The sequence below is a fragment of the Heptranchias perlo genome, unplaced genomic scaffold, assembly GCF_035084215.1.
Source record: "Heptranchias perlo isolate sHepPer1 unplaced genomic scaffold, sHepPer1.hap1 HAP1_SCAFFOLD_372, whole genome shotgun sequence".
Classification (NCBI taxonomy): Eukaryota; Metazoa; Chordata; class Chondrichthyes; order Hexanchiformes; family Hexanchidae; genus Heptranchias; species Heptranchias perlo.
In genome coordinates, this window is record NW_027139384.1 from 235,235 (window position 1) to 259,402 (window position 24,168).

At 50.5% G+C, this 24,168-nt stretch overlaps 1 protein-coding gene across 1 annotated transcript; it reads right to left on the bottom strand.

The window, feature by feature from the left end:
- Positions 1–3,643: 3,643 nt before the first annotated feature.
- Positions 3,644–24,117, bottom strand: LOC137311621 (rab GDP dissociation inhibitor alpha-like). The gene is made up of 8 exons (XM_067978720.1): positions 24,022–24,117; positions 18,381–18,579; positions 16,159–16,290; positions 14,075–14,174; positions 11,162–11,333; positions 8,531–8,675; positions 7,895–7,949; positions 3,644–4,183 (listed from the first exon to the last, which is right to left on the bottom strand). Exons 1-8 carry the CDS (start codon positions 24,077–24,079, stop codon positions 4,031–4,033), a joined length of 1,014 nt encoding a protein of 337 aa, XP_067834821.1. The 5' UTR covers positions 24,080–24,117; the 3' UTR covers positions 3,644–4,030.
- Between the last annotated feature and the right edge of the window lie 51 nt (positions 24,118–24,168).

Sequence of the window (24,168 nt, forward strand, 5' to 3'; positions counted from 1 at the left end):
AAGGAACGGCCGATATATTTCCAAGTCGGGATGGTGTGTGACTTGGAGGGGAACGTGCAGGTGGTGTTGTTCCCATGTACCTGCTGCCCTTGTCCTTCTAGATGGTAGAGGTCGCGGGTTTGGGAGGTGCTGTCGAAGAAGCCTTGGCGAGTTGCTGCAGTACATCCTGTGGATGGTCCACACTGCAGCCACGGTGCGCCGGTGGTGAAGGGAGTGAATGTTTAGGGTGGTGGATGGGGTGCCAATCAAGCGGGCTGCTTTGTCCTGGATGGTGTCGAGCTTCTTGAGTGTTGTTGGAGCTGCACTCATCCAGGCAAGTGGAGAGTATTCCATCACACTCCTGACTTGTGCCTTGTAGATGGTGGAAAGGCTTTGGGGAGTCAGGAGGTGAGTCACTCGCCGCAGAATACCCAGCCTCTGACCTGCTCTCGTAGCCACAGTATTTATATGGCTGGTCCAGTTAAGTTTCTGGTCAATGGTGACCCCCAGGATGTTGATGGTGGGGGATTCGGCGATGGTAATGCCGTTGGATGTCACGGGGAGGTGGTTAGACTCTCTCTTGTTGGAGATGGTCATTGCCTGGCACTTATCTGGCGCGAATGTTACTTGCCACTTATGAGCCCAAGCCTGGATGTTGTCCAGGTCTTGCTGCATGCGGGCTCGGACTGCTTCATTATTTGAGGGGTTGCGAATGGAACTGAACACTGTGCAGTCATCAGCGAACATCCCCATTTCTGACCTTATGATGGAGGGAAGGTCATTGATGAAGCAGCTGAAGATGGTTTGGCCTAAGACACTGCCCTGAGGAACTCCTGCAGCAATGCCCTGGGGCTGAGATGATTGGCCTCCAACAACCACTACCATCTTCCTTTGTGCCAGGTATGACTCCAGCCACTGGAGAGTTTTCCCCTGATTCCCATTGACTTCAATTTTACCAGGGCTCCTTGGTGCCACACTCGGTCAAATGCTGCCTTGATGTCAAGGGCAGTCACTCTCACCTCACCTCTGGAATTCAGCTCTTTTGTCCATGTTTGGACCAAGGCTGTAATGAGGTCTGGAGCCGAGTGGTCCTGGCGGAACCCAAACTGAGCATCGGTGAGCAGGTTATTGGTGAGTAAGTGCCGCTTGATAGCACTGTCGACGACACCTTCCATCACTTTGCTGATGATTGAGAGTAGACTGATGGGGCGGTAATTGGCCGGATTGGATTTGTCCTGCTTTTTGTGGACAGGACATACCTGGGCAATTTTCCACATTGTCGGGTGGATGCCAGTGTTGTAGCTGTACTGGAACAGCTTGGCTAGAGGCGCAGCTAGTTCAACCCATCAAGTCTGCCCAGCTCAGCCAGCCCACTCCCCCTGCTTGCTCCCCGTACATTTTAATATTCCTCTTTTGAAAGAGAACGAGATAGATACTTGAAAAAAGAATTTAGCAGGCTGCTCCACCAGCAGTTTGTGGCAGATAACTCCATGTTCTCATCACCCCTATCAGTAAATCATTTTCTTCTAATCTCTCTTCTTGTGATCATGTTAAAGTTAGTGCAGTGAGCAAAGGCTGCTGTGCCCAGGGAGCGTGCAGTTGGAGGGTAGTCACGACAGGGAACTTTCTTCCCTCCTCCGCGAAGGTGCAGGCTCTTTCTAGGAGTTATACCCCCTGACCCCTTCGCCAAAGTGCCATTCGTCATGTGTAAGCCTGTTGGCAGGCTATTCAGCAGTGTAAAGCATCACAGCTCAGCAGAATTCCCCGTCCTCGCCCAAAATCCACATGTGCACTTTCCAGTAGGTATTACCAGATAGTAACCAGAGATTGGGAATCCTGCCTATTTCCTTTCCCACCCACTCGCTAGCCATGGAGGCAAATCGTGGCTCGTTAATTAGAATCATAGAAAGGTTACAGCACAAAAGCAGACCATTTGGCCCATCGAGCCCCTGCCGCCTCTTTGTAAGAGCAATCAAATTTGGGCTTCAAATTACCCCCCCCCCCCCCCGAGTGGTTTCTGCACCTCCTGCAAGCTGTCCCACAAACACGGCAACACGGCCCTAGCCCAGCGAGCCTCCAGGAAGCAAATCGAGAGCACTGTTTAAAAAAAACACAAGAGGAGCGAAAACATGGGACAGAAGGTGCAAAAGGCAATGACGTAGCAGCAGGGTCAACTCTGAAGGTGTGATCACCTACCATCTGCAGCTTCCGGTCCAGGTGGTTAACTGTAGCCCCCACCTCCGCCAGCTTGTGTGAATACTGAGCAGCTAAAGCAGCGTTAGTGGTCGCTCACAGATGGCCCGCCCTTTACCAGCTTAACATACAGCCGGTCACTCGCCTTCTGTTATAAGAATGGCCATAACACAGCGTCACAATTGACCGCTATTGTGCATTTTGTACCCATCAGGGCAAAGGAAGGCAGACTTGATGGGTGGAATGTACATTTCCGTGCTGGAATGTTGAGAGGCAGCTAATGCCCGGGTGGGCACGCTGCTTTGCACGAGTGCTCGGTTCCGGGGAAGTCTGGTGCGAAGGTTTGAGGACTATAACGCGCCCAAGGCTTGCAATCTGTCCAAATGTGGGGGCCAAGTTGTATGTTAGGCCCCTCCTCAAGTTCTGTTTAAATCAGGCTGCACCCTCACACCTTCCCCCCACTAAAGCAACTCTCTTGCGGGTTAGTGCGAGAGCTCCCTCTGCACTGCTCTGACAACGTGCACCAGACGAGCACCCCCCCCCCAGTGCGGCATTTTTCCATTTCCCCGCACCCGCTGCCCTGCGGCCTCTCAGTGACAGACGAACGCAGCGGTGCCGTGCTCAGGAGGAGCCAGATTAAGATGGCTACACACCAATTTCAAGCAGCGTCCCTTGCAAAGCTCTGGGCCGCATTGGTACCCAAGCCCCAGAGGCAAGGGCCGAGTACAAGACCCCAGTTTTAATCGGTCAGCCTTGTACACCTACACTGTTCCCACACCATCCATTTGGAAAGGCCAAGTTTGGACCCCTTTTAAAAGATCACCACCAACGTCCTGCAGCAGCAGATTAAAGGACCAGATGAGGTCGAAACCCATACTTGCAACACCACTATACCAATGGAGTGTCATTAATTCTCAGTCTGGTTGCCTGTGTGGGGGGTGTGGGTATAAAAGCTAATCCACTTAAAGAAAATAAAACACCTTCTATAGTTAAACAAAGACAATTAAAAATCGCAAACCCAACAGCTCAATATTAGTGGGCAGGTTAGGATAGTCCCACCTTAAAAATGGCTGGTCAGGTACGACTTGCCACTGGGCAAGTAAGCTTGGTAGCCAAGTTTGTTGGGTACCGTGGCACCAATTTCAGCCACCAAGACGCTTGGGCAGGGTGGCTGCCACTTCAGCACCAGGGCGATGCAGGCACTGTTGTAAAACGCACACCCATTTACCATTGCTGCCACGGGGCTGTAGGGCCACGTGTTCGGGACAAGACAAAAAAACAAATGAGGGTTTCGCAGTGCGCTCGGAAACAATGGCTTCTCTTCGTCCCCCACAACGGTTCCGTGGCCACAAAGGGAAAAGCTGCAAATCTGAAATTTAAACCCCCGCCCCCAAAAAAAGTCCCGGGAAATAACACAGTAGATAGTTTCCGCACCCTGCAAAAAAAAGAGAAAAAGACACGGCCGACCAACTTTGCAGACAGGATTTTTCTGTGTTTTATTATTTCAGTCCTTTAGTGTTATCTGGTTGACAGCTGCCCTACGGTAGCCTATAAAGGAACACACTTTTAACCGATCAAATCTCACAAAATGGCCCACGTGTACACGGCATCATGGAAAAGGGACATTTGCCGGGAACGGAACGCGAAGTCAGCAGGTATCATCGGTCGGAAAACTTGGCTCACGCGCACCCCAGCGGCAGCTGCTTGAAGTACTTTTTAAGGCTATGCCCACTCGTTATACTATCTGGAGGTACAGAGGTAAATTATAGGGGGGGGGGGGGGGGGAGGGGGAGAGGGGGAAATCCATTCATTTACACTACGCAGAGCCCGTGTTTCCCGCGGACCCCCCCGGCTTCCGTTACTGTTCGTCCTCGCCAAAGACGTCATTCTGTTTGCGCTTCATGTTCTCGAAGTCGAAACCCGTGCCGGTCATGCGCTTGTAGATGTCCTTGATATCGTTGCACGTCGTCTCGAAGTGTGTGGTGGCGTCGTAAGACCGAGAGATGAAGACCTGGGAGAGAGAGAGAGAGGTTTAAAATGCGGACGGGCTCACGACCTGGAAAGGGTCCGAGATTGATAGATTTTCGTTAACCAAAAAGGTATTAAGGGATATGAGGCTAAGGCGGGTATGTGGAGTTAGGTCACAGATCAGCCATGATCTCATCGAACGGCGGAACAGGCTCGAGGGGCTGAATGGCCTCCTCCCGCTATGTTCCCACGTTCGCAAACCGCGCGCAGCTCTTTTCCCGAATGAAGCAGCAACACGCGCGGCGGAAAAAAGAAAAGGACTTGCGTTTCTACAGCACCTTTGACGACCTCAGGCCGCCCCAAAGTGCTTCACAGCCAATTAAACACTTTTTGAGGTGTTGCAACGCAGGGAGAGGCAGCAGCCAATTTGCGCACAGCAAGCTCCCACAAGCAGCAATGTGATAATGGCCAGATCATCTTGTTTTTAGTGATGTTGGTTGAGGGATAAATATCGGCCCCAGGACACCGGGGAGAACTCCCCCCACTCTTCTTCCAATAGCGGCCGTGGGATCTTTTATGTCCACCTGAGGGGGCAGACGGGGGCCTCGGTTTAACCTCTCATCCGAAAGACGACACCTCCGACAGTGCAGCGCTCCCTCAGCACTGGCACGAGGGGAGTGTCAGGCCTGGATTATGGGGGGCTCGAACCCACGACCTTCTGACTCAGAGCCTCGGCAACGAAGTCAGCTGACGTCACCTGGAACGGAGGCGCTGCTCCAGAGTTATATCAAACAAAGAGGGAGGGGGGTGTGGGGAAATGAGAGGGGGACCACGAGGAAGTTCACGAACATCCCAAAGCACTTCAGAACCACTGAATTAGTTCTGAAGTGCAGTCGCCATTACATGGGAAAACAAAGCTTAATAAGCACACAGCAACATCCCACAGAGTTGAGACGAGTTAATCTGTTTCATCAAAAATAAAAGTGTTCTGCGTTAGTTTCAAAGTTGCTTGTACTGTATATTCGTACGTATTGTAGCAACAGTGGAAATATCAGTAGGCATGTTGGCACACATATAAAACTATAGAGTCAGGATACACTTTTTACTTCCGGCATTCAGTTGTCCGCTGTGTGTGCAGCTGAACTATACAGGCGAGGAAAGTCTCGTGTTTCCACTCCTGGTTTGTGCTGAATTTACTGATAAGGGTTAGTGTCACTTCTTGGTTTTAATTCCCTGAATGTGCCAGGTTAGCTGATCCAAGATGCTGGCCAGGGGGTGCTAGAAAGAAGTTCTCATCCAAAACTCTGCTGCCCATATCCTAACTCGCGCCAAGTCCCGTTCACCCATCACCCCACTGTGCTCGCTGACCTACACTGGCTCCCGGTCTGGCAACGCCTCAATTTTAAAATTCTCATCCTCGTGTTCAAATCCGTCCATGGCCTTCCTTGCCCCCTCCCAGCTCTGTAACTTCCTCCAGCCCTACGACCCTCCCAGATCTCTGCGCTCCTCCAATCCTGGCCTCTTGCGCATCCCCGATTTCCATCGCTCCACCATTGGCGGCCGTGCCTTCAGCCACCTAGGCCCCAAGCTCTGGAATTCCCTCCCTAAACCCCTCTCTCCTCCTTTAAGACGCTCCTTAAAACCTACCTCTTTGACCAAGCTTTTGCTCACCTGTCCTAATATCTCCTTACGTGGCTCGGTGTCAAATTTTGTTTGATTTGCGTTCCGCTCCAGTGAAGCGCCTTGGGGACGTTTTACTACAGTAAAAGGTGCTATATAAATGCAATTCTTGTTGCAAATGCAAGTGCCTTCTGTTAGACTAGTGCAGGTGTCAGGCGAGGACAAGAGCAAGTTTTGGTCGCCCTCCGCGATCGGGCAGCAAGCCAAGACGGGATTTGGGTGCTGCCACTGGCCACAGCGCCCCTGGGCTAAAAAGAGAGAGAGGGCACAATATAAATAATCAGCCAGGGTTCTTGTACCTGGCTGCCATCCAGGAATTCCTACTGGAAAATGCAAATACGGGCACCGAGCGAGGAAGCATCGGACTCAAGTGTAATACCCGCTCCTCAACCACAAGCAGCCAGACGACAACCAGCGTCTAGGCTCACACACGTCAAGAGCCATTCAGGAGAGGGCAGCCAACACCAGTGATCCAGAGACTTCAGGAGAAAATAGGGGGGAAAGCAAAAGGTAAAGGGATTTTTTTTTAAAAAAGGCAGACTCTTTTCCCAGATCTACATGGAACAGGCTCTGTGCGACTCTGCAGTTTTAGCATCAGCCTCTGGCACTGGTACTGGCACAGACCACCTGACCACCTGCACCATCGTGTGGCCAAACAGGAATACTGCAGCAGCACACTGTGTGTCTGGACATACAAGGAGAAATTTTGCAAAGCTGCACTCCTGAATAGGGAGAGAAAATATTACAATTTTTTTTAAAAATCAACATTGAACTGCAGTCAAGTGCTGGACAACTCATTTACACCAGGAGGATTGTGTCTTGCAATCCAGAAATCTCCACTTGCCCCTCTCCCAGTAATAATTACTCTGCGTTCCGTCCATTACCCAGGAGGGCATCTTTGGAGTCGAGGTGAAGCCCAGGGAGAGAGTTTGCATTCCATATCAGGCAAACATAAACTCTACGTGTAGTTTTCCCAATAGCTTGGTTTGGAGATTCTTACAACACAGTGATGGGTTTCCACAAGTGTGAAGACGCTCACTTGGCCGAGAGGAAATACACAACACATTGCATACGCTAAGCACAAAAAGGCCGACACTCTCACTCCAGTGCAGTACTGAGGGAGTGCTGCACTGTCGGAGGCGCCGTCTTTCGGATGAGACGTTAAACCAAGGCCCCGTCTGCCCTCTCGGGTGGGAAAAGATCCCACGGCCACTATCTGAAGAAGAGCAGAGGGGAGCTCTCCGTGGTGTCCTGGGGCCGATATTTATCCCCCAACCAACAGATTAACTGGTCATTTATCTCACTGCTGTTTTGTGGGATCTTGCTGTGGGCAAATTGGCCGCTGCATTCCTACATTACAACAGCGACCACACTTCAAAAAGTACTTAATCGGCTGTAAAGCACTTTGGAACGTCCTGAGGTTCATGAAAGACGCTGTAGAAATGCAAGTCTTTTAAAGCAAAGGGGTCCTCACCAGCATTTTGTCAAGAGTCACAACTCTGAACAATAACTTGTTCAAGCAGTATTCTCCCAGACTTAGCATTACAAAACTGCATCTGCCTATTTTTAAAAAAAAAACGTCAATCTTTGGCTCAGTTAATAGTTCTTTTGCTTCTAGGTTAGAAGGTTCTGGAGCCGATAATCTAGATTGACACTGCCAGTGCAGTACTGAGGGAGTGCTGCACCATCGGAGGTGCCGTCTTTCAGAGGAGATGTTAAACCAAGGTCGATGTTAAAGTTTTGACGGCACTATTTGAAGAGGAGCAGACAGAGTACCCCTGATGTCCTGGGCCAACTTTCCACCCTCAAAACACCACCAACAAAAAGAGATTAACTGGTCATGGCGTTTGTGGCATCTTGCTGTGTGCAAAATGGCTGCCACATCTCCCTACACAACAATTAGCCCAAATCAAACGCGATTCCCTGTACGTTCACGAGAGACGCTGCAGAAATGCAAGTCTTGGTTTGCTCCGTCACCCTTCCCCTCGTGTCTCACACACATGCACGTGTTGAGGGGCACGGGTGAAGGAGAGATGGGCCGTATTGCAGGTGCCACTGCTGTCGACCTTCTCACCTGGCTCTCTGTTCCGTCTTCGATTGGCTCGTACAGGTCGCTAATAGCAACAAACCTGGGGAACAGACAAAAAAAAAAGCAAAGATTGGCACAAACATTACAACATCTTTCGTGGGCAGGCCCATGAGACACACAATTTCCGCACAAGTTCAAAGGAGCATTCCGGCATCTCCTCAGGTCACACCGTCAATTACCTAAAAGGTTCGAACGGAACATTCCACCACAGTGTACTCTCGCACGGGTGCGTTCCTAAATTCTAGTCGTGGACCCAAACCCCATCGTGAAGGACACCGCCAAGAGGGACGACGACACAAACCAATACTTTAACGACTCTGCGGTGCCATGCTCGGGTTTTAGAAGCACGCGGACTGCAGGAGTAATGGAGGACTGAGGGAGGGGAGCAGTTTGGAGGCCCCTGGGAAGGAAGGAGTTAAGAGCAGGAGATTCCGACACAGGAAGGGGGGGGGGGGGGGGGGGAGATAAAAAGAGTGCAGCACGACCTGGACCGAATACGATGCTACTCTGCATTCAAGTGTGAAGTACCGCACTCACGAGTCCTTTATTAAAACTCTGCTCTCGGACATAGAAATGGAAGAGGGAAACAGGAGACATTTTTAAAAAAAAGTTTCTCCTTACTTTTGGTCGATGGGCTCCAGAAGCTCGAGTGCAGGCTCGATCTCTTTCTCAGGCTCGCCTGTTTCTACCGTAGTACTCACGATGGCGATGTACTTGCCCTGGGCCGCCACATTGTGCGCGTAGGAGATCAGGCAGACATATATATCTGGAGAGCGCGGGAAGAGATTGATTGTTAGAGTGGTTACTGTGCGATGGAGCAACGAGACTGTGTCACAAGCTTGCCTTCCCCCTCCCCTCTTGCTAGAGTCAACTTTCCACGGGGTGCGTCTGCCCTCTGGTGCCTCAACAACAACTTGCATTTATATAGCGCCTTTTAACATAGAAAAAGACGTCCCAAAGTGCCTCACAGGACAAAAATGGACGCCGAGCCAAAGGAGATATTAGAGCGGGAGACTTGAAGCTTGGTCAAAGAGGTGGGTTTTACGGAGGATCTTAAAGGAGCAGAAGGAGGCGGAGAGGTTTAGAGAGAGGGAATTCCAGAGCGTGGGGCCTTGACGGCTGAAGGCAATGGCGGGCGAAGGGGATGCAGGAGGCCAACGTCAGAGGAACGGAGAGTTTGGGTGGGAGTGCAAGGTTTACAGGGCTAGAGGAGCTTACAGAGATAGGGAGGGGCAAGACCATGAGGGGTTTAAACACAAAGAAGAGCATTTTAAATTTGAAGTGTTGGGGGACCAGGAGCCAATGTAAGACAGCACGGTCTGAGATAGCATACGGGCAGCAAAGGTTTGGATGAGGTCCGGAGGGTGGAGAATGGGAGGCCAGGAGAGCACTGGAATAGCAGAGTTGTCCAAATGGCAATTCTTCACACATGACCCTGGTTGGAGGGGGGGGGGGGGGGGTGAGGCTATCTGACCAATGGGCATAAGACAACTGACAGTGGATATGACAGCTTCACTCATCCTAACACCACATCCCAGCAGGGGTCACTGCACAGAAATAGGAGGGGAGGGGGGAATTCTCCCCTCCCCCCTCCCTTCCCTAGCCCAGGAGCGCTGCCAAATTGTGATCGTCTTACTGCTGCACGAGTATTGACCACCTAACTCCGCAGGCTAAGCATAGAACCGTAGGTCTGGATGCTGCATTTACCCACTTAGTTATCAGGGAAGCTTAGTTTCTATTCTTCAAGCCCCTCTTCAGATCTGCAGCTTGCCTGCTCTCCAGCAAGTGGGACACATCTAGGACCTCAGGCAACAACCCTCCGAACAGGCACTGCAGAAATCCAAGGGCAGGGAATTTATCCCCTGGTTCTCCCCCCTTGGCATATGACCCCAGTGGCCCATCAGAGAGCTGGAATTCACTCGTGTGGGAATTCACAAGGATGGATTAAGAACCTAAGAAATAGGAGCAGGAGTAGGCCACACGGCCCCTCGAGCCTGCTCCGCCATTCAATCAGATCATGGCCGATCTTCCACCTCAACTCCACTTTGCCGCCCGATCCCCATATCCCTCGATTCCCCTAGAGTCTAAAAATCTATCGGTCTCAGCCTTAAATATAGTCAACGGCTGAGCATCCACAGCCCTCTGGGGTAGAGAATTTTGAAGATTATAAGATTGGAACACAGGAACAGGAGGAGGCCGTTCAGCCCCCTTTGAGCCCGTTCCGCCATTCAGTTAGATCATGGCTGATCTGTATCTTAACTCCATCTACCCGTCTTGGTTCCATAACCCTTACCTAACATAAAATCTATCGATCTCAGTTTTAAAATTTTCAGTTAACCCCCAGCATCAACAGCTTTCTGTGGGGAAAAAGTTCCAGATTTCCACTCCCCTTTGTGTGAAGAAGTGCTTCCTGACATCACCCCTGAACGGCCTAGCTCTAATTTTAAGGTTATGCCCCCCTTGTTCTGGACTCCCCCCACCAGAGGAAATAGTTTCTCTCTATCTACTCTATCAAATCCTATAATCATCTTAAACACCTCAATTAGATTACTCGTTAATCTTCTATATTTAAGGGAATACAAGCCTAGTACATGCAACCTGTCCTCATAGCAGAAAGAATCCTGGGCTTTATTAACAGAGGCATAGAGTACAAAAGCAAGGAAGTTATGCTAAACCTTTATAAAACACTGGTTAGGCCTCAGCTGGAGTGTTGTGTTCAATTCTGGGCACCGCACTTTAGGAAGGATGTCAAGGCCTTAGAGAGGGTGCGGAGGAGATTTACTAGAATGGTTCCAGGGATGAGGGACCTCAGTTATGTGGAGAGACTGGAGAAACTGGGATTGTTCTCCTCAGGGCAGAGAAGGTTAAGGGGAGATTTAATAGAGGTGTTCAAAATTATGAGAGGTTTTGATCGAGTAAATAAGGAGAAACTGTTTCCAGTGGCAGGAGGGTCGGTAACCAGAGGACACAGATTTAAGGTAACTGGTAAAAAGAGCCAGAGGAGACATGAGGAAACATTTTATTTTACGCAGCGAGTTGTTCTGATCTGGAATGCGCTGCCTGAAAGGGCGGTGGAAGCAGATTCAATAATAACTTTCAAAACGGAATTGGATAAATACTTGAAGGGGAAAACATTTCACAGGGCCATGGGGGGAAAGAAAAGCACAGCGGGGAGTGGGACTAATCGAAGAGCTCTTTCAAAGAGCCGGCACAGGCACGATGGGCCGAATGGGCAGTGGCTCGGACCCCCACCTGACTTCCTGTTGACCTGGTTCTGTGGGATGATGATCTGACAAGAGTTGGCGTCGTTGGTGTTCCTGATCGGGTGGCTCAGGATGCAGATGACCCTGATCACCTGGCCCGCTCTCTGCACGCGTTCCGCCACGTAGCTGGGATCGCAGATCAGCTGCTTGCAGCGAGCCACCTGGGAACAGAACAAAAGGACAAAAAAATTGCCACCATTTAGAAGAAACTTTCACATTTCAAAATAAAAAAATATCCTTTTACCCTTCGCAGTCGATCCACCCAAGTAGGAACATGAAATATTTCCTTTGTTGAAACACAAGACCTCATCTGGGCTAGCCACTCACCATCTGGTTTTCTCCTCCTTTCCCAAAGGGTGGGATATAACGCCACAGGCAGCCACTCCTCTGGTACCCCACCCAGGCGAGCCCAGGCAACGGACAACGAACACCTATTAGACCCAAACCCAAAGCCATGCTCATCCATAGAATCATAGAAAATTTACAGCACAGAAGGAGGCCATCCGGCCCATCGTGTCCGTGCCGGCCGAAAATGAGCCACCCAGCCTAATCCCACTTTTTCCAGCACTTGGTCCGTGGCCTTGTAGGTCACGGCACTTCAGGTGCACATCCAGGTGCTTTTTAAATGAGTTGAGGGTTTCTGCCTCGACATAGGAACAGGAGGAGGCCATTCAGCCCCTCGAGCCTGTTCTGCCATTCAACGAGATCACAGCTGATCTGCGTCCTAACTCCATCCACCCGCCTTGGCTCCACATCCCTTAATACCCTCGGCTGGTAAAAATCTATCAATCTCAGATTTAAAATTATTAATCGAGTGAACAACTTTCTGCGGGAGAGAGTTCCACACTTCTACCACCCTTTGCGTGAAGAAGTGTTTCCTGACTTCTCTCCTGAATGGCCAAGGCTGATTTTAAGGTTATGTCCCCCTGGTCCTAGACTCCCTCACCAGTGGGGAAAAAAAGTTTCTCTCTATCTACCCTATCAATTCTTTTCAAAATCCTAAAAACCTCAATCAAATCACCCCTTAACTTTATATATTTCTAGCCTAGTTTATGTAATCTCGCCTCCTAATCTAACCGAGCCCTGGTAACATTCTGGTGAATCTGCGCTGCACTCCTTCCAAGGCCAATATATCCACGTTCAGCAGGGGCCAACTGAATAGCGAGAAGGAGCAGGATCCCACGGACATTTACAGCACAAAAAGGCTATTTGGCTCATCTTGTGTGTGCTCGATCTTTGCTAGAGAAACTCAAAATTAATGGCCCTGCACTCTTCCCCCAAGCCCTGCATCTATTGAACTTTTTGGCATACAAGGTGACTTTGGACCTATGGTTCCCAAAACTCTCCACCACAGAAGTTTCTCCCCATGTCATGTCTGGGGCTGTTGTAGACTAATTGAGGAAGATTAAATCACTAGGATTGGTCAACAACTCCATTATCATTGCATCGCCCGACTACCAGCGTGGTGGAAGGCGAACCAGATGGATCTCGGTCTTTTTCCGTCTAGCAATCCAATGTCCTATGAACCATAGACGCTGACTGCACAGGAGGTGGCCACTCAGCCCTCTGGGTCTGTGCTGGCGCAATCCAAAAACCTAGCCTGATTTCTCCCCCTCCCTTCTCAGGAATCCAACAGCGTCGCCTCTGCGCCAACCCTGGCTAAGATCAGCCAACCCAGCAGAGACCAGGGATCGAATCGCGCACCTTCCCAGTCTTTAGTGCTACAGCGCACAGTGCATTTACCCATTCCGTTATCAGACGAGCTTCACTTAAAAAAAAGAGGAAGCTAGACAGTCAAGCAGAACACAGAGGCCATATATTCATATGCAAAAGAGTTCAGTTCGAAAAGTGTGCAAACCAGCCTCTTTCCCCTGCACCATACCCCCCAAATTCCCAAAGCACCTACTCGGTCACTTCCTTGCCAGCTGAACAGATATGGTTCCACAATTGTGTGGTGAGCTTAAGACCATAAGAGATAGGAGCAGGAGTAGGCCATTCTGCCCCTCGAGCCTGCTCCACCATTTAATGAGATCACGGCTGATCTGATTTTTACCTCAACTCCACTTTCCCACCCTTTCCCCATATCCTTTGACTCCCTCGCTGATCAAAAATTTGTCTAACTCAGCCTTGAATGTATTCGATGACTCAGCCTCCACAGCTTTTTGGGGTAAAGAATTCCAAAGGTTCACGACCCTCTGGGAGAAGAAATTCCTCCTCATTTCCGTCTTAAACGGGTGACCCCTTATTCTGAGACTGTGCCCCCTAGTTTCAGATTCCCCCATGAGGGGTAACATCCTCTCAGCATCTACCCTATCGAATCCCCTCAGAATCTTGTATGTTTCAATAAGATCTCCTCTCATTCTTCTAAACTCCATTGAGTATAGACCCAACCTGTTCAATCTTTCCTCACAAAACAACCCAGAAGCATCCTAATGAACCTTCTCTGAACTGCCTCCAATGCAAGTATGTCCTTCCTTAAATAAGGGCACCAGAACTGTACGCAGTACTCCAGGTGTGGTCCCTCTATCCCTTTGCAGACAACTTGCACAGACCAGGGAGAAGCAAGGTACTCCAGTATGTCCCAGCCAGGATGGTGGTTAAGGACGCTACTGTTGCCCTCCGTGCCCATGCATTAGGATTTGGAGGGGGAGGTTTAAAATCAGCCACGGCACCAGCTCCTGATCCATTATCTCCTGTTGTGCAAGGACAGGATCTGCCTCCCGCAGTCGAACAGCTTGCTTGCCGACACTCCACCTGGCCGTTCCAGTGAGTTACCGGGGCCGACAGCGTTCAACACCCCAACCCACCCAAACGTGGCACTGGAAAACAGTCTGCTTCAGTAGAGAAGGATTGGCCCAATGCATCGTTTAAACAGTTTAACAGCGAACAGCAGAAATTATACCTCTCCCTCAGACCTCACGCCGACCACTCGCCCGTTCTCAAGGACCAGCTCCTCCACCGGTTTATTTAACATATAAGTACCTCCGTAGATCGCACTCAGCCTACGATGAAGAAAAGACAAGAGTTAGGAGCAGAGAATCACGCCACGGTAATGTCACAGGGATCAGCGCGTGGGGCGGAAGGAGGAGAAGGAATTAAACCACAAACAATGATAACCGAGGGACCAACTTATCATATCACAGAATCATACTACATAGGAGGAGGCCATTCAGCCCATCGTTTTAGTCCCACTCCCCTCTGCTCTTTACCCACAGTCCTTTTCAAGTCTACATCCAATTCCCTTTTGAAAGTTACTATTGAATCTGCTTCCACCGCCCTTTCAGGCAGCGAATTCCAGATCATAACAACTCACTGCGTTAAAAAAAAATTCTCCTCATCTCAGCCCTGGCCTTTTATCTGAAATCTGTGTCCTCTGGTTACCGACCCTCCTGCCAGTGGAAACAGTTTCTCCTTATTTACTCTATCAAAACCCCTTCATGATTTTGAACGCCTCTATTAAATCTCCCCTTAACCTTCTCTGCTCTAAGGAGAACAACCCCAGCTTCTCCAGTCTCTCCACATCACTGGAGTCCCTCATCCCTGTTCCTGTGAGAAACTTTAATATTAATTATTAAATTCAGTCTGTAAATGAGTTAATTATGCTCACTCCTATTCCTAATATCTCTCGGTCTGATCCAGCTGTCAACTTTTTTTTATTATTCGTTCATGGGGATGTGGGCGTCACTGACAAGGCCGGCATTAATTGCCCATCCCTAATTGCCCTTGAGAAGATGGTGGTGAGCCGCCTTCTTGAACCGCTGCAGTCCGTGTGGTGACGGTTCTCCCACAGTGCTGTTAGGGAGGGAGTTCCAGGATTTTGATCCAGCGACAATGAAGGAACAGCGATATATTTCCAAGTCGGGATGGTGTGTGACTTGGAGGGGAACGTGCAGGTGGTGTTGTTCCGATGTGCCTGCTGCCTTCGTCCTTCTAGGTGGTAGAGGTCGCGGGTTTGGGAGGTGCTGTTGAAGAAGCCTTGGCGAGTTGCTGCAGTGCATCCTGTGGATGGTACACACTGCAGCCATGGTGCGCCGGTGGTGAAGGGAGTGAATGTTTAGGATGGTGGATGGGGTGCCAATCAAGTGGGCTGCTTTGTCCTGGATGGTGTCGAGCTTCTTGAGTGTTGTTGGAGCTGCACTCATCCAGGCAAGTGGAGAGTATTCCATCACACTCCTGACTTGTGCTTTGTAGATGGTGGAAAGGCTTTGGGGAGTCAGGAGGTGAGTCACTCGCCGCAGAATACCCAGCCTCTGACCTGCTCTTGTAGCCACAGTATTTATATGGCTGGTCCAGTGAAGTTTCTGGTCAGTGGTGACCCCCAGGGTGTTGATGGTGGGGGATTCGGCGATGGTAATGCCGAATGTCAAAAGAAACCTGCAGGAAATCACTGACATTCTCTCACATGAAGAGGTGATCCAGAAACCCTCTGACAGAGTGTAAGCACACAGCAGAACGAAAATGCCCTGAATGTGTGTTTGGCTATTTTGGAGACCACAGCAATGCCATGAAACTCCTCAGAGGCACATAAATAACACGCACCAAAAATGAAAATATTAGATTTAATTATTCACGATGCTACTCAAAGTAGCCCACTTGTCGACAACAGCAACAAGTAAAACATCCCAGGGTGCTTCAAAGGAGCGTAAATCATGGACAAAATTTGACACCAAGCCACATAAGGAGATATTAGGACAGGTGACCAAAAGCTTGGTCAAAGAGGGAGGTTTTAAGAAGCGCCTTAAAAGGAGAGGCAGAGGGGTTTAGGGAAGGAATTCCAGAGCTTTGGGGCCTAGACAGCTGAAGGCACGGCCGCCAACGGCGGAGCGATGAAAAACACGCAAGAGGCCAGAATTGGAGGAGCGCAGAGATCTCGGAGGGTTGTAGGGCTGGAGGAGGTTACAGAGACTGGGGGCGAGGGCCACAGAGGGATTTTCAAGTTCACAGATGGAGAGGTAAGTTTCCTCCCTCTTATAATGTATCCTTTACCTGGCAAACCCCTGCGGCAGCTCCCCGAGTCCGTAGAGGGGATAGAGGTACGGGCTCTTCCCATACCGTGCCAGTGACTCACTGTACAGCTTGATGCGATTGACTGTTTCCAGGCATGGCTGGTCGAGATACCTGTCGAACACAAAACGCATTAAAAAGATCGGATCGGAGAAAGAAGTCCAGTACGATTATCCTCCGCTCCACCTCCCTCTCTCGCCTTTAACCTTCCGCGGTTTCCAACCGTTCCTTCCCTCTGTTTCACCCACTGCACTCCTATCCCGCACTAACTCGTCGCCCCTGTCCTCACTGGCTCCCCACCTCTCAAACGCACGGACTCTGAAATCCTCGCCCAGGTCTACAATTCACACGGAGTCTACAGCACAGAAACAGGCCATTCGGCCCAACTCGTCAGTACTGGTGTTTATGCTCCACACGAGCCTCCTCATCTCACCCTATCAGCATATCCTTCTATTCCTTTCTCCCTCATTGGATTTAAGGGGAAGCTCATCGATTCTATTCGCCTCGACCACTCCCTATGGGAGCGAGTTCAACATTCTCACCGCTCTCTGGGTAAAGAAGTTTCTCCTAAATTCCCGATTGGATTTATCAGTTATTACGGCCTTATATTGATGGCCCTCCAGTTCCGGTCTCCCCCACAAGTGGAAACATCTTCTCCACGTCTACCCTATCGAACCCCTTCATAATTTTTTAAGACCTCGATCAGGTCACCTCCCGGTCTTCTCTGGAGAAGAGAGCCCCAGCCTGTTCAGTCTTTTGGTGGCCTTGCTCCACTCTTACCCCTGCAAACCCCCACCTCCCCTCTTTCAATGGTGGTATACCCTGCGTCTCCTCCACTCTACCGACAGTGGGGCCTTCCCCTGGCTTGCTCCCACATTCTGGAATTCTTTGCCTGAACCCCTTTACGTTTCTCTCCCTCTCTCCATCCTCAAAAGCCTGTTCAAATCCTACACCTTCAGCCACCTCCCAACTTCCTTCTAAAACTCTCTCCTCCCCAACGCTGGGGGTCAATCGAATTTGAAGACTGAAATCACCAGATTTTTTTTATTAGGTGACGGTGTCAAGGGATATGGGTGAACGGATTTGAGGTGCAGATCAACCATGATCTAACTGAACGGCGGAACAGGCTCGAGGGGCTGAATGGCCTCCTCCGGTTCCCACATCCCCGAAGGTGCCAGGTCTGGCTGGGCTACAAGTTCCATGGGGATCTGCCGCCCCTCCGGCAGCTTGCCAGGAGTTGCCATTCTTCACCCACAAGCCAAGCCTGACCCTATCCTAACCCAGTGTCCATGGAAACTGCCCTTTCCAACAGGGGCTGGCTGGATAATGATCAAGAGGGGGAATGCTTGCTGACCTTTCCCAGTACCGAGGCACACTATAACATCCTTTACTCTGCTCCTCTAGCTGACACCACAGGCAAAACTATTTGTAAAATTGGTTGAAATCCATGGGAAGGGTCGTTCACCCAATCGTGCAGTTTGGTCCCCATTGGGTACAGGAGGAGGCCATTCAGCCCCTCGGGCCTGTTACACAGGTACAGGAGGAGGCTTCTCAGCCCCTCGAACCTGTTCCACCATTCAGAGATTGTGGCTGATCTGTATCTTAACTCCATTTACCTGCCTTGGTTCCATAACCCTCAATACCCTGGCCTAACAAAAATCTATCAATCTCAGTTTTGAAATTTTCAATTGACCCCCAGCCTCAACAGCTTTTTGGGGGGGGAGAGTTCCAGATTTCCACTCCCCTTTGTGTGAGGAAGTGCTTCCTGACATCACCCCTGAACGGCCTGGCTCTAATTTTAAGGTTACCCCCCCTTGTTCTGGACTCCCCCCACCAGAGGAAATAGTTTCTCTCTCTCTACCCTATCAAATCCTTTAATCTCTTAAACCCCTCGATTAGATCACCCCTTAATCTTCTACACTTGAGGGAATACAAGCCTAGTCTATGCAACTTGTCCTCGTAATTTAACCCTTTTAGCCCCGGTATCGTTCTGGTGAATCTGCGCTGCATCCCCTCCAAGGCTAATATCCCCTTCCTGAGGTGCGGTGCCCAGAACTGAACGCAGTGTCTCCAGATGGGGTCTAACCAGAGCTCTGTACATAACTTCCACCCCCTTTGAATTCCAGCCCAATGGGTAACAAGCTGCTCTAGCCCGCCCTAATGACCTGCTCACTTTAAAAATAAAAATCACATTGACAACATACTCATCTGTTCTGTAGAGAGCCAGTGCGTGACCAGTGAAGTCGATCACATCCTGCCCCAGGTCAAATTTCTTATAGACGTCCCTCATCGTCGTGGCGACGGGATCCACGCCCTGAAAGGTCTTGGGATCGTTCTCGTCAAAGGCAGCGACAAACACCAAGAACTTGCGGAAGCGGCGTTTCTCAAACATGCCCATCAGATCTGGGAGAAAAGAAACGTCAGGCACGAGGGGGAAGAGAAAACAACTTGTATTTAACCGGGGCCTTTATTGTAGAAAAACCTCCCTAGCTGCTTCATAGAAGCATAACCACAGAGAGAGACAGACACACACACACACACCACGCATAGAGAGAGACAGACACACACACACCACGCATAGAGAGAGACAGACAGACACACACACCACGCATAGAGAGAGACAGACAGACACACACACCACGCATAGAGAGAGACAGACACACACACACCACGCATAGAGAGACAGACAGACACACACACCACGCATAGAGAGACAGACAGACACACACACCACGCATAGAGAGACAGACAGACACACACACCACGCATAGAGAGAGACAGACACACACACCACGCATAGAGAGAGACAGACACACACACCACGCATAGAGAGAGACAGACACACACACCACGCATAGAGACAGACACACACACCACGCATAGAGACAGACACACACACACACCACGCATAGAGACAGACACACACACACACCACGCATAGAGACAGACACACACCACGCATAGAGACAGACACACACCACGCATAGAGACAGACACACACCACGCATAGAGACAGACACACACCACGCATAGAGACAGACACACACCACGCATAGAGACAGACACACACCACGCATAGAGACAGACACACACCACGCATAGAGACAGACACACACCACGCATAGAGACAGACACACACCACGCATAGAGACAGACACACACCACGCATAGAGACAGACACACACCACGCATAGAGACAGACACACACCACGCATAGAGACAGACACACACAACGCATAGAGACAGACACACACAACGCATAGAGACAGACACACACCACGCATAGAGACAGACACACACCACGCATAGAGACAGACACACACCACGCATAGAGACAGACACACACCACGCATAGAGACAGACACACACAACGCATAGAGACAGACACACACAACGCATAGAGACAGACACACACAACGCATAGAGACAGACACACACAACGCATAGAGACAGACACACACAACGCATAGAGACAGACACACACAACGCATAGAGACAGACACACACAACGCATAGAGACAGACACACACAACGCATAGAGACAGACACACACAACGCATAGAGACAGACACACACAACGCATAGAGACAGACACACACAACGCATAGAGACAGACACACACAACGCATAGAGACAGACACACACAACGCATAGAGACAGACACACACAACGCATAGAGACAGACACACACAACGCATAGAGACAGACACACACAACGCATAGAGACAGACACACACAACGCATAGAGACAGACACACACAACGCATAGAGACAGACACACACAACGCATAGAGACAGACACACACAACGCATAGAGACAGACACACACAACGCATAGAGACAGACACACACAACGCATAGAGACAGACACACACAACGCATAGAGACAGACACACACAACGCATAGAGACAGACACACACAACGCATAGAGACAGACACACACAACGCATAGAGACAGACACACACAACGCATAGAGACAGACACACACAACGCATAGAGACAGACACACACAACGCATAGAGACAGACACACACAACGCATAGAGACAGACACACACAACGCATAGAGACAGACACACACAACGCATAGAGACAGACACACACAACGCATAGAGACAGACACACACAACGCATAGAGACAGACACACACAACGCATAGAGACAGACACACACAACGCATAGAGACAGACACACACAACGCATAGAGACAGACACACACAACGCATAGAGACAGACACACACAACGCATAGAGACAGACACACACAACGCATAGAGACAGACACACACACGCATAGAGACAGGACACACACAACGCATAGAGACAGACACACACCACGCATAGAGACAGACACACACAACGCATAGAGACAGACACACACAACGCATAGAGACAGACACACACCACGCATAGAGACAGACACACACCACGCATAGAGACAAGGACACACACCACGCATAGAGACAGACACACACACGCATAGAGACAGACACACACCACGCATAGAGACACAAACACCACGCATAGAGACACACACCACGCATAGAGACAACACACCACGCATAGAGACACACACCACGCATAGAGACACACACCACGCATAGAGACACACACCACGCATAGAGACACACACCGACGCATAGAGACACACACCACGCATAGAGACACACACCACGCATAGAGACACACACCACGCATAGAGACACACACCACGCATAGAGACACACACCAAGCATAGAGACACACACACGCATAGAGACACACACAACGCATAGAGACAGACACACACAACGCATAGAGACAGACACACACAACGCATGAGACAGACACACACAACGCATAGAGACAGACACACACCACGCATAGAGACACACACCACGCATAGAGACACACACAACGCATAGAGACAACACACAACGCATAGAGACAGACACACACAACGCATAGAGACAGACACACCACAACGCATAGAGAGACAGACCACCAACGCATAGAGAGACAGACCACACACACACACGCATAGAGAGACAGACACACACACACACCACGCATAGAGAGACAGACACACACACACACCACGCATAGAGAGACAGACACACACAACGCATAGAGAGACAGACACACACAACGCATAGAGAGACAGACACACACACACACAACGCATAGAGACAGACACACACAACGCATAGAGACAGACACACACACACACACAAACGCATAGAGACAGACACACACACACACACACAACGCATAGAGACAGACACACCACACACACAACGCATAGAGACAGACACACACACACACCACGCATAGAGACAGACACACACACACACCACGCATGAGACAGACACACACACAACGCATCGAGGACACACACACAACGCATCGAGACAGACACACACACACACAACGCATCGAGACAGAGCACACACACACACAACGCATAGAGACAGACACACACACACACACGCATAGAGACAGGACACACACACACACACGCATAAAGACAGACACACACACAAACGCATAAAGACAGACACACACACACAACGCATAAAGACAGACACACACACACAACGCACAAAGACAGACACACACACACCACGCACAAAGACAGAACACACACACCACGCACAAAGACAGACACACACACACCACGCATAAAGACAGACCACACACACCACGCACAAAGACAGACACACACACACCACGCACAAAGACAGACACACACACACCACGCACAAAGACAGACACACACACACCACGCACAAAGACAGACACACACACACCACGCACAAAGACAGACACACACACACCACGCACAAAGACAGACACACACACACCACGCACAAAGACAGACACACACACACCACGCATAAAGACAGACACACACACACCACGCACAAAGACAGACACACACACACCACGCACAAAGATAGACACACACACACACCACGCACAAAGACAGACACACACACACCACGCACAAAGACAGACACACACACACCACGCACAAAGACAGACACACACACACACCACGCATAAAGACAGACACACACACACACCACGCATAAAGACAGACACACACACACACCACCATAAAGACAGACACACACACACACACGCACAAAGACAGACACACACACACCACGCACAAAAGACAGACACACACACACCACGCACAAAGACAGACACACACACACACCACGCACAAAGACAGACACACACACACACCACGCACAAAGACAGACACACACACACCACGCACAAAGGACAGACACACACACACACCACGCACAAAGGACAGGACACACACAGACACCACGCACAAAGACAGACACACACACACACCACGCACAAAGACAGACACACACACACACCACGCACCAAAGACAGACACACACACACACCACGCACAAAGACAGACCACACACACACCACGCACAAAGACAGGACACACACACACACCACGCACAAAGACAGACACACACACACACCACGCACAAAGACAGACACACACACACACACCACGCACAAAGACAGACACACACACACACACCACGCATAAAGACAGACACACACACGGAGCAAAGGAGATACCAGATGGAATAACCCACCGGCTGCGGCAAGCAGTGACCGGGGAAGGAGAAAGGTTAACGAGCGGACAGCCCAACACTCACTGAGGCGAGGGCTTCCGTCTCCGTGGAGGGCACTTTGTAAATCTTCCCGCCTTTGTAAACGAAACCTCCCCTCCACAACTTTGAAATCCAGGTATCGCGTGACCTCTGTGGTAAAGCAGCATCTTCACCAGCTGACCTGCGGGGCCCGGGAACGAAACAGACTCCGTTGGCAGCGGTAACTCTTATAAAGTCAAGACGACGGCTGGCTCCCTCCCTCCCTCCCCACAAATCCGTTTTAACCCAGGCACCCGACCACCCAATAGATTAACGACCAGTCGCCAACTACTCAAGCAACCCGCGCATGGAGGCTGCATCTGTTTTTGTTACAAAAAATGCAACCTGTGATCGTGGGGGGGGGGGGGGAAAGAGGGGAGAGAGAGGCAGGGCACCAGGGGTAGAGAAGCGGGATGCCAGTAAGGGAAGGGGGGGGGCGGGAGGCGGGAGTGCGACCAGAAGCAAGGACGGCACTATCAGGAAGCGCACACTACACACGAGACTTTCTGAACATGTAAACGGAGGGCAGGAAAGGACCAGTTGGTTCATCGTGCCTGCCCAATAGGGCAACATTGCAACTTCTGTACACTATGACCACCCCCCCCCAACAACTCAACGGCCGTGCTACCTCCTGGGGAGAGGCCAACAGTCAGAGGAAAAGACAACCTCAAGCCAATTAGGGGAAAAAAACTCTTTGGAAATTCAGAGGGCCGTAAGAAGAGGGAATGCACCAGTGGCTGCGGCGGCAGAGACTTTCAAAAGGGACCCGGACGAGGATTCCGGGAGAGGACAGAGTTAACAGGATTAGGGCAGAAATCTCCGACTGAAGATTTGCCCAGGTCCAGCGGGCCAGGCGGAGCTCCTCCTGCGGTCAATCTCCACGATCCAAGGCCCTCACTTCCCAAGAGGAGGCCAGCTACCAGCTCTGGCCAGGAAATCTCTCGTGCAGCAACACAGGTTAGTGCGGGGCAGCCCAGCCGCTTTGTGAGAGATGCTCCAAACGCTGTCACTGCCAGCGTCAGACCTGTGACAGAGTCACACTGAGCTTCACTGAAAGCCCAGCGACAGCGCTGCTGTCAGTAGATTGTAAACCCCAAACTAATTTAGAAGCTTCTGTTGGAAGAGAGGGGGGTAGGAAAAAAAAGTTATTAACCTCTCGCTGCCGCCTTACCGTTAGCCATCAGGAATTTGGGAATCAAATCCACGTTCCAGTCCCTGCCCCGTGCCATGGATTCCGGAGGGGCTTCGGAGATCCCAAACCTCTTGTACAGCTGCGGGAAGACATTAAAAGATGGAGCATTTCGGGGACACGGTACTA